General features: G+C 61.8%; 1 protein-coding gene across 1 annotated transcript in view; it reads right to left on the bottom strand.

Moving 5' to 3' along the window:
* The window catches only part of TSNARE1 (t-SNARE domain containing 1), a 58,546-nt gene that overhangs the window by 38,423 nt on the left and 5,511 nt on the right, over positions 1 to 14,612 (bottom strand). Inside the window, exons 2-5 of the mRNA XM_032873460.1 lie at positions 13,756 to 13,905; positions 12,234 to 12,728; positions 2,876 to 2,953; positions 2,085 to 2,154 (exon numbers count right to left, since the gene is read on the bottom strand). Of these exons, the coding sequence (XP_032729351.1) occupies positions 2,085 to 2,154; positions 2,876 to 2,953; positions 12,234 to 12,728; positions 13,756 to 13,905 (793 nt within the window). The remainder of the gene's footprint in view (positions 1 to 2,084; positions 2,155 to 2,875; positions 2,954 to 12,233; positions 12,729 to 13,755; positions 13,906 to 14,612) is intronic.

Here is a 14,612-nt window from a genome sequence, read left to right as displayed (position 1 = left end):
TCCTACTTCATGAAATAAACACCCACCGACTGTCAACGTGGAGAAAACACAGAGCTGGAACTTACACCGGCCTCAGTCACTTCCAGATGCTACCAGTCCACCAGCTGCACCAGTTCCGCCACGAAAGGGGGCCTGGGAGGTTCCGGCCCGCAGCCGGTGCAGAGCTACCCTGCAGGCAGAGGGGCTCCGGGGGCGGGGTTCTGGCTGGGGGGAGACAGGAAGGTGCTAAAGCCAGAGTTTCTGGGTCTAAAAGCTGAGGTCAACAGGGCAGGAGAGGGGATGGCCCCAGCCACACTATCACGCGGGCAGGGGAAGGAGCAGGAGCCGGCTGTCCTCTCCAACCCACGCCGGTGACGTCGGCCTTCGGCCAGCTGGGCAAGGCAGCCCAGGAAACACGCTCAAGGGCCCGGGCCCTGAAAATGCCCGCCGCTCAACCCCGGGGACACGGCTCCAGGGACCGACCCCGGAAACGGGCGCGAACAGGACCCACCACAGCATGGCTCCTGGGAACTCCGGTCACGGGACTGAGAAAGAGGAAGGGCCGGACAAGCCGGCCCGAGTGTCCTCTCGCTAATGATCCAGGTCCAACTGCGCCCGCCGTTCTGAAGAGCTGCGCCCCGTGTGTGATAAGGGCACGCACGCTCCAGGTTCCTAACAGTGAAAACCAGGATCCGGAACATTATTCACTGAAATCCAATTCTGCAAAATGCGTAAGGACTCGAGAAGAGGCTGGCAGGAAATACCAAAATGTTAACTCAGACATCCTGTGTGGCCATGTTTCCCATAATGAACATATGCTACTTTCACAATCAGAAAACAATACGTTATTTTTAAAAAAGAAAACGAATAATTAAAAACAGAATTGTACGTAAAATCTGCAAAGGGCCCCTGGTTGCCTTAAGCTCGGGACCCTCACACTGGGCAGAAGTGGTCCCAGCTAGCCTGTGTGGACGGACAGGAGGAAAGCCGGATGGATGGGGAGCTGGGTGAGACGGACGGGTGAACCAGCGCCTGGGTGGGTGGATGGGTGGGCATGTCATTGGTTGGCACATGGACGGACGGGGGGTGGGCATACAGGGAAGGGAATGAATTCACCGGTGGGTGGCTGGATGGGTGGACACACAGACGGACAGGGTGACGGACAAAGAGACGGAGAGGGGCTGTGGCCTCTCCAACAGACACCAATGCCAAGAAGAGACACGTGGTCTCGGCCACAGCCCACACCCCTCGGAGCACATGTGGTCCACCGGCCCACACTAGCGTCCTTCCCAGGCGGGAGGCTCGGGCTCAACCAACCCAGGGTCCCCTGGCCAGGAGGTGGCACAGGGAAGGAGGGCGTAAATGCTAGTCCCAAGCTATCCCCTCAGGGATCCCCACCCGGGCCGTGCTGGGATCACATGGCATTCTCATCATGTGTCACCAGGCCCTGGGTGACGGAGCCTAAACAGAGCGACCCCCTGCCCCACGCTAGCCAGGCCAGCCCCCTGGCAGAGCTCTCCCTTCTCTCTCCCCAGAGACGCAGACCCTGAGAAGCCTTCCTGCAGGGAGCGCAGCCTTGCCCTGGGCTGGCTCTGTACCCGATCCAACCCGGGCCGGGCCCCTGGGCAAGCAGACAGGAAAGCCCAACAGGACACCCACAGGGCAGAACCACAGCCACAAAAGCACAGGCCCAGCTGGGTGTCCGCAGCGGGCAAGCTGCCTGTGTTCCGGCACCCCCATGGCAGCCGGCATGCCCACAGGTGTGCTCACGAGGGTGCAGCGCCTGCCATGAGCTCTGCTGTGTGACACACACGTCTGTGCACACAGGCGGAAGCTGGTTCACCACCTGAGCACACGCCAGCACGCACGGGTGTGTCTGCACAGGTGTGACAGGCACAGCCAGGCTTCCACACGCGTGGATGGAGGGGGACGCTGCTGTGAGCTCGGCCTCCAGCTCCAAGCACGGGCTCAGCTGGCCCTCAGGTGTGTGGGGTGGACGTGTGGTCCCAGCAGGTGTGGGGCTGGTCTGTGGACAGGCAGGCCTATGAGCGGGTGTAGGGCACGCCTGTGCACACCCACAGGCATGCCCGCGATCACACACTCACAGGCTCTCCCTCAGCTCCTGCGTGTCATTCGGCGTCCCCAGGGACCGGAGGCTCTGCTCCAAGGAGGTCACTGCCCAGAGAAAGGGACATGCATCAGGAACAGAAAGACCCCCGTCCAGATGATCCCCAGACTCCGGGCTGCACCCCCCCATCCCCAGCAGAGGCAGGGCAGGGAGCCCCAGGACATGGGGGCCGAGGCCACAGAGACCATGCAGCGACCGTGGGCACAGAGCCAGGACAGCCAGTGCTATAGCCCGGCCCCAGCCCCACACTTGGCCAGTCATACCCCCATGAGGTCCCCCAGGCACAGTCCTCTCCCAGCCCTTCAGGTACAACCCATGGTCTCCAAGCTCTAGGAACTGCCCCTGAGGGCCTCACCCCAGGTGTGGAGAGGGGCTTTCTCTCCTCTCCTAGTCAGCACTCCCCTGCTGACCTGCCAGAGCTCAGGGTTCAGGGACAAACACCAGCCCTTGCCCACAGGGTGCAGCGAGCCACCCCCCATCTGCCAGGTCTACAGGAACTAAGGATGGGGCAAGCTAGGACTCTCACTCCTGACCCGGGGAGCCGTGAGGCAGCCCGTGCTACCAGGCAGAGCGAGGCTCTGAGGCACCCCCCTCCGGGGGACAGGACAGGTCCACACTGCAGAGAGCAGTGGACACACGGGCCACCCCCGCCCTGCCCTGAGACCGCAGCCCTCTCCTGCGACCAACAACAGGGCCTGGGCTGCAGGGTGGCCGAGTCAGGGGACGGCCGGGTCAGCTGAGGGGGAGACGAGCCCGGCACAGACTCACCGTGGGAGTTGATTCGGAAGACGCTGGCCGACGTCTGCTGGAACAGCTCCTGGAGGTCACCTGGGTCCACCTCGGCGGCTAGGAAAGAGCAGAGGGCAGCACGCGCACTCACGGGGCTGCCTGCTCCGGGCAGTCTCACCCTCCCAGCCTGGGGTCACCCAGAGCCTCAGGGATGGAATGCCAAGCCCACCCTGGGGCACACAAAGCCACAGCAAAGGGAGGAAAGCAGGGGGCAGCCCCTCAGAGAGACCCCAGCAACCCCGCGTCCCCATGCTGGTGCACTAGAGAGAAACAGGAATCCAGGCCCCCGGGAGTTCCTGCACACGCGCGTGAGGTCACTGCACACGTAGGAGACCCAGGACAGAAATAACCTAATGCCCAGCAACTGAGGCTGAAGCGGGGCCACGCCAACGACACACCACACAGCTGAACCTCTCACACGCGCTGGGACCAAGTGTCCAGATCCACGGCAGCCAGGGGCTGGGCCGGGAACGGGATGGGGGCTACTGGCTATGTGGTTTCTTCGTGGATAAGAGAAGGTTCTGGAGGACTCGTGGTGACGGCTGCACACGCCGTCGGAGATACTAAAAACCACTGAAGCGCACGTTTAAAGATGGATAACATGGTGAATTCATGTTGTGTGAATTTCATCCCGTGTAAGTTTTAACTCAATTTTTAAAACTCTAGTGAACATTATGTGGACACCACCAAGTCCTGGGGAGACAGGCCACACACTGTGGCCACGACGGCAAGGTCTGCCTCCCTTAAAGGACAAGGCCCCGCCCGCCCCGTGGTCCAGCCATGGCCCCTGGGATTCACGCGAAGAAACACTAACAGGCCCATAAGATGCTCGTGCTGGCTTCATTCTCAGAACCTGGAAAGGGCGCCACTGGCCACCAACAGAACAGGCAGGGCTCTTCACATGACGGAGCCACAGAGAGGAAGGACTCACATGGGTGTCCACACTGCCCACCCCCGGCCCCAGGGAAGCTGGGACCTCGGCCTGGATGGGGCAGACCGGGGCAGGTCTCCCGGCAATCGACAGGGACTTGTCCGTGATGACAAGGGTTGGGGGGAGAGGGGGCGGTGGCCTGGGTGGGAATGGGGCACTGTGGCCTCTGGGCCCCCACCCCAGACTGAGCAGCCTCAAGGCCCTCGCCTATGCAGTGGGGAGGCTGGTGGGAGTTTTTCTGCGGGACAGACACAAGCAGGGGCTCAGGCAACACTGGTTCCCGTGCCGCGGTACAAAATTAGAGGAGGCGGCGTGTGGCTCTGAAAGCCTTTTCTGTCCTCCAAGTCTGCGTGGAGATGATTCCAGAAGCCATTACACCGGGGTAGAGGCTGCCCATCCCCCTTCTCGAAGCTGTCTTCCTCTGGACACCTCTGGAAGCCCAAACACGAGCTCGCCAGCCACCACCCAGCCCAGTCTACTCCTGACGCCGTGGGCTCTGCATCTCTCCAGATGACAGATGACACTGACTTACCGGCTTTGAGACATTCTGTCTTGGACCCAGGGCCAAAGCAGCTGAGCTCAGAGAGGAGGAGGAAGTGGCCCAGGAATGGGCAGAGAGCACACCCCACGGGGGTGGCTGACAGGTCTCCGCGGGGGGACCCAGATGCAGCTCGCCAGCCCGGCACCAGGCCCTCACAGAGAGCAGGCCCCTTCCTGGCCGGGGTGCAGGGAGCTGGGGCCTGGGGGGCGCCTGGGAGGCCACCTGCACAGCGGCCGTGGGTGCACTAGCAGTCTCCGACACCACGCCACCAGCCCCGGGGGGGTTGGGGCGCACTAAAGATGCCGTGGGCACGCCTGGAAAGCGTGGCAGGAAGGGGAGGGGGCTGTCAGTGGGCTATCTTGGGAACTGCTGCAGACCCACGGGGCGTAGGGGGTGCACACGTCCCAGCCCAGCGCCCAGACAGCCTTCCGCCCCCACGGAGGTCTGGGGGAGGCCTGGGGGCTTCTATCCCACCAGAGCATGCCCAGGAATGCCGGCTGAGGCCCGTTCCCTAGGAGCCAGGCTCCCCTCGGTCCTCGCACCCGGCCACGCAGCTCGGACACTCCCTGGCGGCCAAGAGGGCCCGTGGGACAGTCGTCAGCCTGGAGTTAGAGCGTCCAAGAGCAGTTTCCCCTTGTGTTCTTACAAGGAAGCTGCTGGCCCGGGTCGGCCTCTCGCACCTCTTCCCCGCTGGGATCCCATGGAGCTTGACCTCTGACCTTGGCCAACACTGGCAAGGGCAGAGCCGCAGCTGGAGGGCTCCCCTGGTGGTGGCACAGGGAGACTGAGGCTTAACCTCTTTACTGTGACATGGACACAGCAGCACAGGGGACAGAGGCCTATGGCCCCAAACACGCTGCTGGGGCTGCTGGGGGGTGGGGGGGACAGGCTCACAGGGACTGTGCACCCAGCCCCCACACCCAGGGGCCCACCCGTCAGACAGGGCAGGCAGCGAGACGGTGACCGCGTGACAGCAGCAGGGCCGCCGCATGCCGCCCAGGGGACTGACGCAGGCCTAGGGTCCAGGCCAGGTGAGGGCAGGATGACGGGGTCCGGGCCTCAGGGAAGAGGCGGCAGGGCTGCGGGAGGCTGAACTTGCAGGAGTGGGGGAACAGGGAGGACATCATGCCCCTTGGGCCCAGATGTCCCATAGGCGTGACTGGGGTGGGAAGGGGGCCAGCCACCAGCACGGGAAACACAGAGGAGAAACGGGCAAGGGAAGACGCAAAGAGGTCACTGTGATCAGCATAGGTCAGCAACACGGGGCGACTCTCGGCTCAGAGGTACATGCCAGCCGACGAAATCCAGAAATTAAGACCTCAAAAAAATCAGCCAGCTTCTCCCAGAAACACAATGCAGAGCAGCTTTTGTCATAAGGGAATGGGGCCCAGGATCACCGCCCCCTGAAAACAGCTAAAACTGCATGAAAGACGGGAAACGACGTTCTGATCCTGGACAAGCTCCAGCACAGCCCCAGGAGAGCACCACCCCGCCCATCTCCCTGAGCAAGGCCAGACCACGGGCCTGAGGAGACAGAGGGGAGACTGAGGTAGACCCGGTCCCCTGGTTTCCGGCCAAAGACATGTCTGTGCCTGCACAGGGAAGGACACCCCTCGGGCGCAGGGCACAGGGGTTATAAGGGAGCTGCAGGCCGCCTCCTTCCCCAGCACGGTCGGTGTGCGTCAGGGAAGTCTCCCAGGAGGACAGGAGTTCTGGGCCCTGCAGCACCCGGCAGTGACCGCCCAGGCCACACGTCCGGAGCAGCGGAGTAAAGTCAAGTCAGTCTCAGTGTGCTGGCTACTTCAGAAATGCCCTGAGACAGCACAGTGACCCACAAGTCCACTGCCCCAGACCCAAAATCTAATCCTCCTCAAGTGAGACAACCAAACCCAGCACAAAAGCACTCAAAACTCACAGTTAGAACTTCCAGGACACACGAAGCAGCAGAAGCACATACAGGGCCCTTAACCGTGAGAAAAAGCAGCCAACAGAGAATCAGACGCGGAAACAACAGAGACGACACCAGTAGTAGAGAAAATCACTCCTCCCCGTTGCAACAGAGCTGAAGGACACGGGCGCATCCACCCGGCAAGGAGGGACCGGAGACGCGGAAAAGTCGCAGGGGCACTTGTGCAGACCCCGCGGAGGACACCGCCGTGCGCCTCCCCTGCCTGGGGTTGGCGGCAGACAGCGTGCAGGGCACAGGGGACTGGATTCGAGGGCAGCTCGGCGGCTGAGCCACAGGGGATCTCAAGGCGACACCCAGCAGCCCAGCACCCGCGGAGCCACAGGAGGGGAGCCACAGGCAGGCAACAAACCGGGAGAAGTTCAAGAAATAAGGACCACAAGTACCGAAATTTTACGCAATTAAAAACTGAGAGTTCCATGAAGAATCTCATAAAGTCCCAAACAGAATAAATATTAAAAATTCAGAGCCCAAGGCACAGTAGTCAAAACTGTGGGAGACATCAAAACTGTGGTGACGAGGACACTTCCGAAGGGGCCGGAGGAGCATGCCCGCCACCAGGGACCGAGACACGGGGAGCACTTTGCCCAAACACGCCACGGCGACAGGGCAAAGTGCCAAAAGAAGGAAAAGATCTTTCAACCAGAATTTTATACCCGGCGGAAATATATTCCAAAAATAGAAGAAAAAGAAAGACTTGTTTTAGACAAAAAGGCTGAGAGACTCCGTCCCGGCCGGATGTGCAGCCCAGGAAGCGTTAAACAAAATCTCTCAGGTCAAAAGAAATGGTAAAAGGAAACAGGGTCTACATGAGAAGCCAGAGTGTGGGAGGGCGGGCGTGAGGGCAAAGAAAAAAGACACCTTGTCTCATTTGAGATTATCTCAGAGAACACGGATTACTAAGGTGAAGGCAGGAACAAGACGCCGTTCCGAAGGGCGGCAGGGGTCGGCCACATGAGCCTCCTGAGTCACACGCAAAGTGACCGAGCAGGACCTGAGGGCACACACAGGCAGCAGCTCTGCGGACGCCAGGCTCCGAAGCGGCCACTAAAACACTAAAACACAGAGCGGGCAGGAATCGCTGATGAGCCACGAGCCGGGGCCAAAATGGAATAAACACGCAGTTCCTCCAAAACGCCACCGAAGCAAGAAAGGAGAAGAAAGGGCAATCCGGAGAGCAAACACCAAGACGGGAGCACACTGGCTTTAAGCTGGCGATCGAGCACAGTCCACGTGTGGCCACCGGCGGCCACGCTGCGGGCGCAGACCACGGAACCTGTCATCAGCAAAGCCCCCGCGGACGGCACAAGGCAGCCGCTCCGGTCGAGGCAGGTGGTGAGACGGGGTCAGGAGCAAACTCCACGGACATGGAGCACAGGAAAAGCACTTCAGACGTACAAGCAGACGTAAGCCCAAGCCGGACGACTGGAAAACACATTTTGTAAGACCGCGATCCTGAGAAAGCTGGAGCGGCGATGCCAGCACGGAGAATTCAGAACCACGCACACGAGCAGAGACATAGGAAGGTTTTCACGGCAACAAAGGGGTCAGCTGATGAAGACGACACACCAGTCCCAGGCGGGCGCGGTCCCAATACCGCAGCGTGAGCACGTCTGAAGCAGAGACGGACGGACTGAATGGAGGAACAGACAAATGAGCAGTTCCAGGGACAGTCATCCCCTGCGGGCAGCAAGCGGGGCGGCAGACGGAAAATCCGTGAGGAGACCAAGACTCGAGCAACACCGTCGATCGACTGGACCCAAGTGACGTTTATAGGACGCTCCACCCAACAGAAGCCAGATACACGCTCGTCCAACGCGCGGTACGTACACCGGGATACGCTGTGCTTCAGATACGGCGGCTGACAGCACACGACAGAGTCTCCGAGCACAAGGGAATCCAACGAGAAGTCAGACAGACAGACATCTGGGAACAGAAGGACTTATTTGAAAACTTAACATGCTTCTGAACAACCATTCGTTAGAGAAAAAATTACAAAGGAATCAGAAAAGATTTTAAATGAACGAAGGAAAACACAGTATGTGCGACACCGTGAAGTGAAGCAACGCGCAGAGGGAAACTTAGCGCAGGAACACTCGCACTAGGGAGGAAAAAGGGCTCCAGCCAACGATCCAACAGAAGCCAGAAGCACGTTAACCCCAGAGGGAGGAAAAGGAAGGAAATAACAAAGATGAGCAAAAATCAGTTAATCAACATTGGATAAACAGAGAAGACTGACCAAATCGAAATCTGGTCCTTTGAAACGGTCAATAAAATTGATAGACGTGCAGCCGGGCCAGTCAGGTATGAAACAGAGAAAACACAATTAGAAATGTCAGCAGTGGGACAGGCAGCCTCCGGGCCGACCGGACAGGCACGCCAGCGCCACGCGGGGAGTCCCGCGGACGAGAGCTCGCAGCGAACGTCACAGCCTTGACGCAGTGGGTAGGTTCCATGAAAACACCAATGACCAAAGGTCTTACGAGACGCGGCAGAAGGCCGGGCAGCACCGAACACCTAGCACTGAACACGTAGCACGCGACACTGCCACACATGACAGGTGGCATGGTGACGCTGTAGCAATCACGTGACACTGTGACGCTGAAGAAACTGCAGTTTCCGATCTTCCCACAGTGAAAATACCAGCTCAGAGGCTTCCGCGGTGGATTCTGCCAGAGTTCAGGGAAGAAGAGTATCAATTCTACACAAATTCTCTCAGAAAACAGAGGCGGAGAAACTAGTCCCCGCCGGCCTCAAGACCTGCTCTGCGGTTACTGATAGGCAAGGCGGCCTGGCATTGCGAGAAGCAGGGACCCAGATCGCCAGGAACAGGTCGACCTCCCGGGGGCGTCGTGACGTGTCAAGGGGACTTGGTCTCTTCAAGCAATGGCGGCCGACAGCTGGACGTCCGCCGATCCCCAGTCCCAAAGCAACAAAACTCACAATCAACTCCGCACGCGTCAGTCAGACACAAAAGCTAAAACTTCAAAACACAGGGCACCCGGGTGGCTCAGTCAGTCAAGCGTCTGCCTTTAGCTCAGCTCGTGACCTCGGGGTCCCGGGAGCGAGCCCCGCGTCGGGCTCCCTGCTCAGCCGGAGTCTGCTTCTTCATCGGCCCCTCCCCCACCCGTGCTCCCCCCCACCCTCAAAAGAATAAAAAAAGTTTAAAAAAAAAAAAAAAACCTTCAAAAAACAATACTCCTGGGACTTTGGAGCAGGCGAGAACTTTGTAGGTGCAGTACAAAGAGCAGAAAGCCCAAAAGAAAACACTGATAACATCAAAACCTAAAAAGCTTCAAAAAGACCATCAAGGAAAGCAAAGGCAGCCCAGAGCCCGCCAGACGGTCTACAACGCAGCTGCTGTCCCACGACCCCGGAACCCAGGAGCCAGGACGGGCGGGAGCAGGTCCGAGCCCGAGGCGAGCGCCGACCACCGCAGGGGAGACGCACGCACGGCCCACGAGCGCACGGGCGTCCCCACCAGGGACGGGCGGGCTGCCGCTGCAGCAACACCCCTACCCGCACCGCCGGGCACCGGCCGAAGTCACACCCACGGCAGGAGCACGCGGGGCTGCTGTGGGGACGGAGCAAGACGGCACTTCAGAACCCAGTCTGCTGGTTTCGGAGACAGTGAAGCGTTGTCGCCCAGCCCCCAAAAGAGTGACCGCGTCTGCCGCGGCAGGGGAGAGCGATCGCGGACCTTCGCTCAGCCAAAAGCCACCAAGCACGGAAATGTGCATCAAGGCGACGGGACACAGACTGGGAGATGCCCAGTCCGGAGCGACGAGAGGACACGCCACCGGACCCCGACCCTGGAGTCCACGTGCCCGCGGGTCCACAGAGGCCCACCCCGTGGCGGCACAAAGCAAGCCAGCAGCTGCCCCGGGCCGGGGCAAGCAAGGGGAGGGGGCCCCTCGCCAAACTCCGCCCCGGGGGAACCGGTAGTGGGGGGAGCCGGTGGGGGTGCGCCCGGGGCACGCCTCACACGTGGACGCGCCGCATGCTCACGAGCTCCTCTCCGTGAAGCCGGGTCCCAGGCCCCACCTGCGGCGCGGATAAAGTAAAATAAAAAAAGGAAAATCGGCAGAACGCATCCAGATTTTCTCCGGGAGTCCTCCTCCCCGCCCTCGGCTTCTACTGTGAGCAGAGATGATGGGACGCAGCTGAGCCACCTGCCCCAGTGGCGTCTCTGGGCAGGTGCGCGGCGCCCTCTGCCCGAGGCAGGAAGGGGACCTGCGGCCACCGGCACACACTTGCCAAAGCCTTCCAGGACCAAGGGGCCCGGCTCCGCGTCAGCTCCAGCCCCTGCCCTTCCTCTTCCGGGCCCCCAGGCAGCTGCCGCAGCAGCCCCACCAGTGCTACCGGAGGAGGGGGTAGGAGCACAGAGACCCCCTTGGAACCCAACATGGCCCCCACCTGCCCTGCCGCATGCGCCAAGCGGACGGCAGGCTCTGCCCCACCGCAGCGGCTCCCGGGTGTGACAAACGGCTGGCGGAGGGCTGGGCAGGAGAAGGCCAAGTGCGATAGAGAGCCCCAGACGTGGGATGAGCAAGGGAAGTCAGGGGACCTCTCAGCTGCAGAGCAGACAGGCTTAGGCGAAACCCAGCACCGCAGCGCCCCAGCACCCCAGTGCACAGGTGCCGCTGCCTGGGGGTGTGGGGCCAGATCCACGTGTGGGCAGGCTGCAGGGGATCCCCAGTGAGCAGCAGCACACGCACCGGGGCCCATAATAGGGTAGCACCCCACGGCGCTCAACAGCTCCTGAAACTACAGTCAACGGCCGCTCCCCCTGCGAGGGCAGGCTGACCCTCCAGGGCCTCATGAGGAGGAAACATCTGGAAAGCAATCGCAAAGCCATGCAGGCCAGGAGCTGGGGGCTTGCTCCTGCTTTGTTCTTGATGCCCCAGGTGTATTTTCCAGTCCCAGGTGTATTTTCCAGCCCTAGTTCAAAGTCAAAGACTAGGTGAGGAAGGAGAAACGGTCGTCAGAAGCTAACGCCGGCACCCACCTACGACCGAGGAAGCACGCACAAAGGACAGGCCCACCTCCCTCCCCGGCCCTAACTGCCAGAATCTGGGCTCAGCCTGTATCCTCCCTGCTCCCTGCCCATAGCTGCAGCTGCCCCCACACATCTCTGTGCCCCGTGGGCCCCACAGGGACTGCGCATGTCCATGTGGCAGGCACCCGTCTGGAACCCAGTCCGCTGGGTTCTCCGACACCGGGCTGATGCCCATCGACCCCCCTGACCCACAGGGCTGGACGAGGAGAAGTCACAGCCCACAGAGAAACTCTCCCTGGAAAACAGCCATGGAAGGACCTCACGGGCTCCAGGCGACCTGCCCCCCAAGCCACCCACCTGCCCGTCCTGACACCGCAGGGCTGGCCCAGCCTGGATGGAGGCCTGTCCCACAGGTTAAGCCAGCAACAGAGCCTGGCCCTCCAGTCCACAGCTCTGCCACCTGGTCACTCACTCAGCGGACAGGGTAGCAGCCGGGCTGGAGCAGGGCAGAGGCGACAAACATCAGGGCGTGGAGGACAAGGCGGAGGAACCATGGCCCTGGAAAGCTCGTATCTCAGGTGTGAGCGCGCAGTGGGACCGCACGAGAAAATGCGTTTCTTCCCGCAGGTGCCAGTCCAGAGGCAGGAAGCAGACATCCGTGTCTTGTGGGCGCCCAGGTCCCCACCCCACAGCCGGGCGCAAGCAGGCAGAGGCAAAGCCCAGAGGAGGCAAGCGCAGCCGCCGCGCCTTGATGTCCCCACGCGGCCACGCGAGTGCAGGCGCCAAGGAGCAGAAACTGCCCCAAGAGCGGCGGCGGGAAGCCCCCGGGCGGAGGGACGGGGAGCAGCCACGGCGGGTCTCTGCTTCCTGCCCGCCGGCGGGGGCAGGCAAGCGACTCACCTCGGGGCCGCTCCGGGCCAAAGCCCTCGGGGCACAGGGCCTGGCAGGAGAAGGTCTTGGCCACCGCCTGCTCCACGGGCGTGAGGGCCAGGGCCTGGGGCCCCCCAGGGCCGACGGCCGCACGCCGGAGGTCAGCCAGCTTGCGCCGCACGACGGCGCGCAGGTCCCGCCACTTGTGCTTGAGGTCCACGAGGTCGCGGCGGCAGTAGCCCAGCGCGTTCACGGCCTGCAGGATGCGGCTCCACACGCGGTACCGGCGGGCCGGCTCGGCCTTCAGCAGCCCCGTGCCGAACAGCAGCTGGTGGTGCTTGCTGACCTTGGACACCAGGACCTCCGTCTCCTGCGGGCGGAAGTTAGGCTTCCTCTTCTTAGCCCGCGTGGCACTGGGCCCCGCCAGCCGGCTGTGGATGCCACCCGCGGAGTCCCTCCTCGGGCCAGCAGCGGGTGGTGAGGGCGGCTCCGGCGTCCCACTGCCTTCAGGGGTGACCCCTGGCCCTGGAAAGGCACCAAAAGGTGGGTGTTTAAGGCCAGGGGCTGGTGGGGGTGGCAGCCGAGGCTCCCAGGACGCCGCCTCCTCCTCTGTGGCTTCGGCTTCAGGCACGGCTGCCTGCACCCAGCACCACCCCCTCCCTGCGGGGTGTCCAGAGGCCCGGGTCCGAGTCCCAGCCCTGAGACTGCCTCGGAAACCATCCACCTTCCTGCCGAGCCGTGAGCGCACAGCAAGTGGACGACAGGAGCAGGAGGGCAGGCACGTCACCGTGGCCGCGGCCTCCACTCCCTCTGTGCCCCCACAGACCCCCTCTCCTGCGCTCCTGGGGGTCCCTGGGCTGGGCAGGCACACAGCACCCAGCCTGCAGGCCTCTGTCCACTGGAGGCCCTCGTCAGCAGCCAGCCTGTGCCTGCCAGGGGGCAGGGGGACCCTCTATAAGGGCAGAAGAGGCAGCCCCCATGAGACCAAGCATCTCCCAGTTGCAAGGAAAAAGGGAGCCCCCGACTGAGAGCCCCTGAGGACCCAGGGACATGTGAGCCCCTGGGGAGCACTCAGAGGGCAGCCTGTCTCCCCCAGACCCCTATCAACTGAAAGACCACCTCCTCAGAGGCCCACACATCCTCCCCTCCCTAATGCACATGTCAAGGATCCTGACGCTCCCTTATCCCCTCCCCCTGCGAGCAGCAGCCAGGCTCTGGAGTGAAGGGGCCGCGTGAACTCGCCCCACAGGCTGAGCCTCCTCCCTGGAGCCCAGGGGGCCTTTACAAGCACCAGCCATCACACGACGGCCCTCCCACCGCTGGCCCAGCCACATCATGCCATCTGCCATCCTTGGGGGAGGGGAAGGTAAGTGGGGGTGAGGGGCGGGCCACCCAGAATCCGTGCTGCAGCTTGCCCCCTGCTCCACATGCCTGTGTGCCCCCCTCCAGCTGACACACCCAGCTCCTGCCCGCCAGCCCTCCCCCCAGCACCTGGCATCCCCGGGTGGCCTTTCCCAGGTCCCCCCCAGACCCAGCACCCAAGTGGAAGTACCTCGCTTCCTGGCCCTTGGGCCTCTGGGCGTGCCCGCCGACCCCAGATCACCTTCCCCATCCTTGCCCACACAGGGGTCCTGTGGGCTGCTCTCTGGCGACGGGCAGGGGAAATGGCGGATTCCGTACTCGGTCCAACATTTAGCGCACTCTACAGACAGCAAGGGACATCACAGTTACACCCCGCCTGCTCACAGAGCAGCTCAGCGTGCTGCTGGCAAAGCAAGGCCCCACACAGGCCAGCAGGTGCCCTGAGCCCTCCAAGCATCCACGCCGAGAAGCTCCACTCGGGCCAACCTCTTCCAAGAAACCCTCCCAGACGGCCACACCTTGTGCAACAGCCTCTTTGGCTGAAGACCAGCGGCAAATCCAGGACTTTAAATGTTCCCAGTCTCGAAACCATGATCATTCTTAAAGGCCCAGACAGGGACAAAATCCCCAAGAACAGGGCTGTAGGTGTGGCCTGCAGATGAGACCAAGCCTTCCACGGGTGTCCCCTGCCAGCGACAAAAAATATACAAAACCGGGGGGGGTAAGGATGTCGGGATTTTGGCGACGATGTGAAATCACCACGGCACCATCCTGTTTATAAAACATGGTTCCAGAGCACAGTGAGAGTGAAAGCACAAACAAAAACTCGTCCTTCCTGGCCCTCGGCTGCAGGGCTGAGGGGCAGTGGGGCCAGCACTGGTCGGCCTCCTCCCCATACGCACCCCCAAACAGCCCGCAGAGGGTCGGACCCCAAGGACATTCTCATTGATTCAGAAACACGTCCTAGACCCGTTTTGCCAGAATTTGTCAACCATAAGACACACCTCATAAAAACATCTCACCACATCTGAAAGACGTGCCTTTCGG

Source organism: Lontra canadensis, unplaced genomic scaffold (assembly GCF_010015895.1).
Source record: "Lontra canadensis isolate GAN:19392208 unplaced genomic scaffold, GSC_riverotter_1.0 scaffold49, whole genome shotgun sequence".
NCBI lineage: Eukaryota > Metazoa > Chordata > Mammalia > Carnivora > Mustelidae > Lontra > Lontra canadensis.
This window is presented reverse-complemented; position numbering and strand designations above follow the sequence as displayed.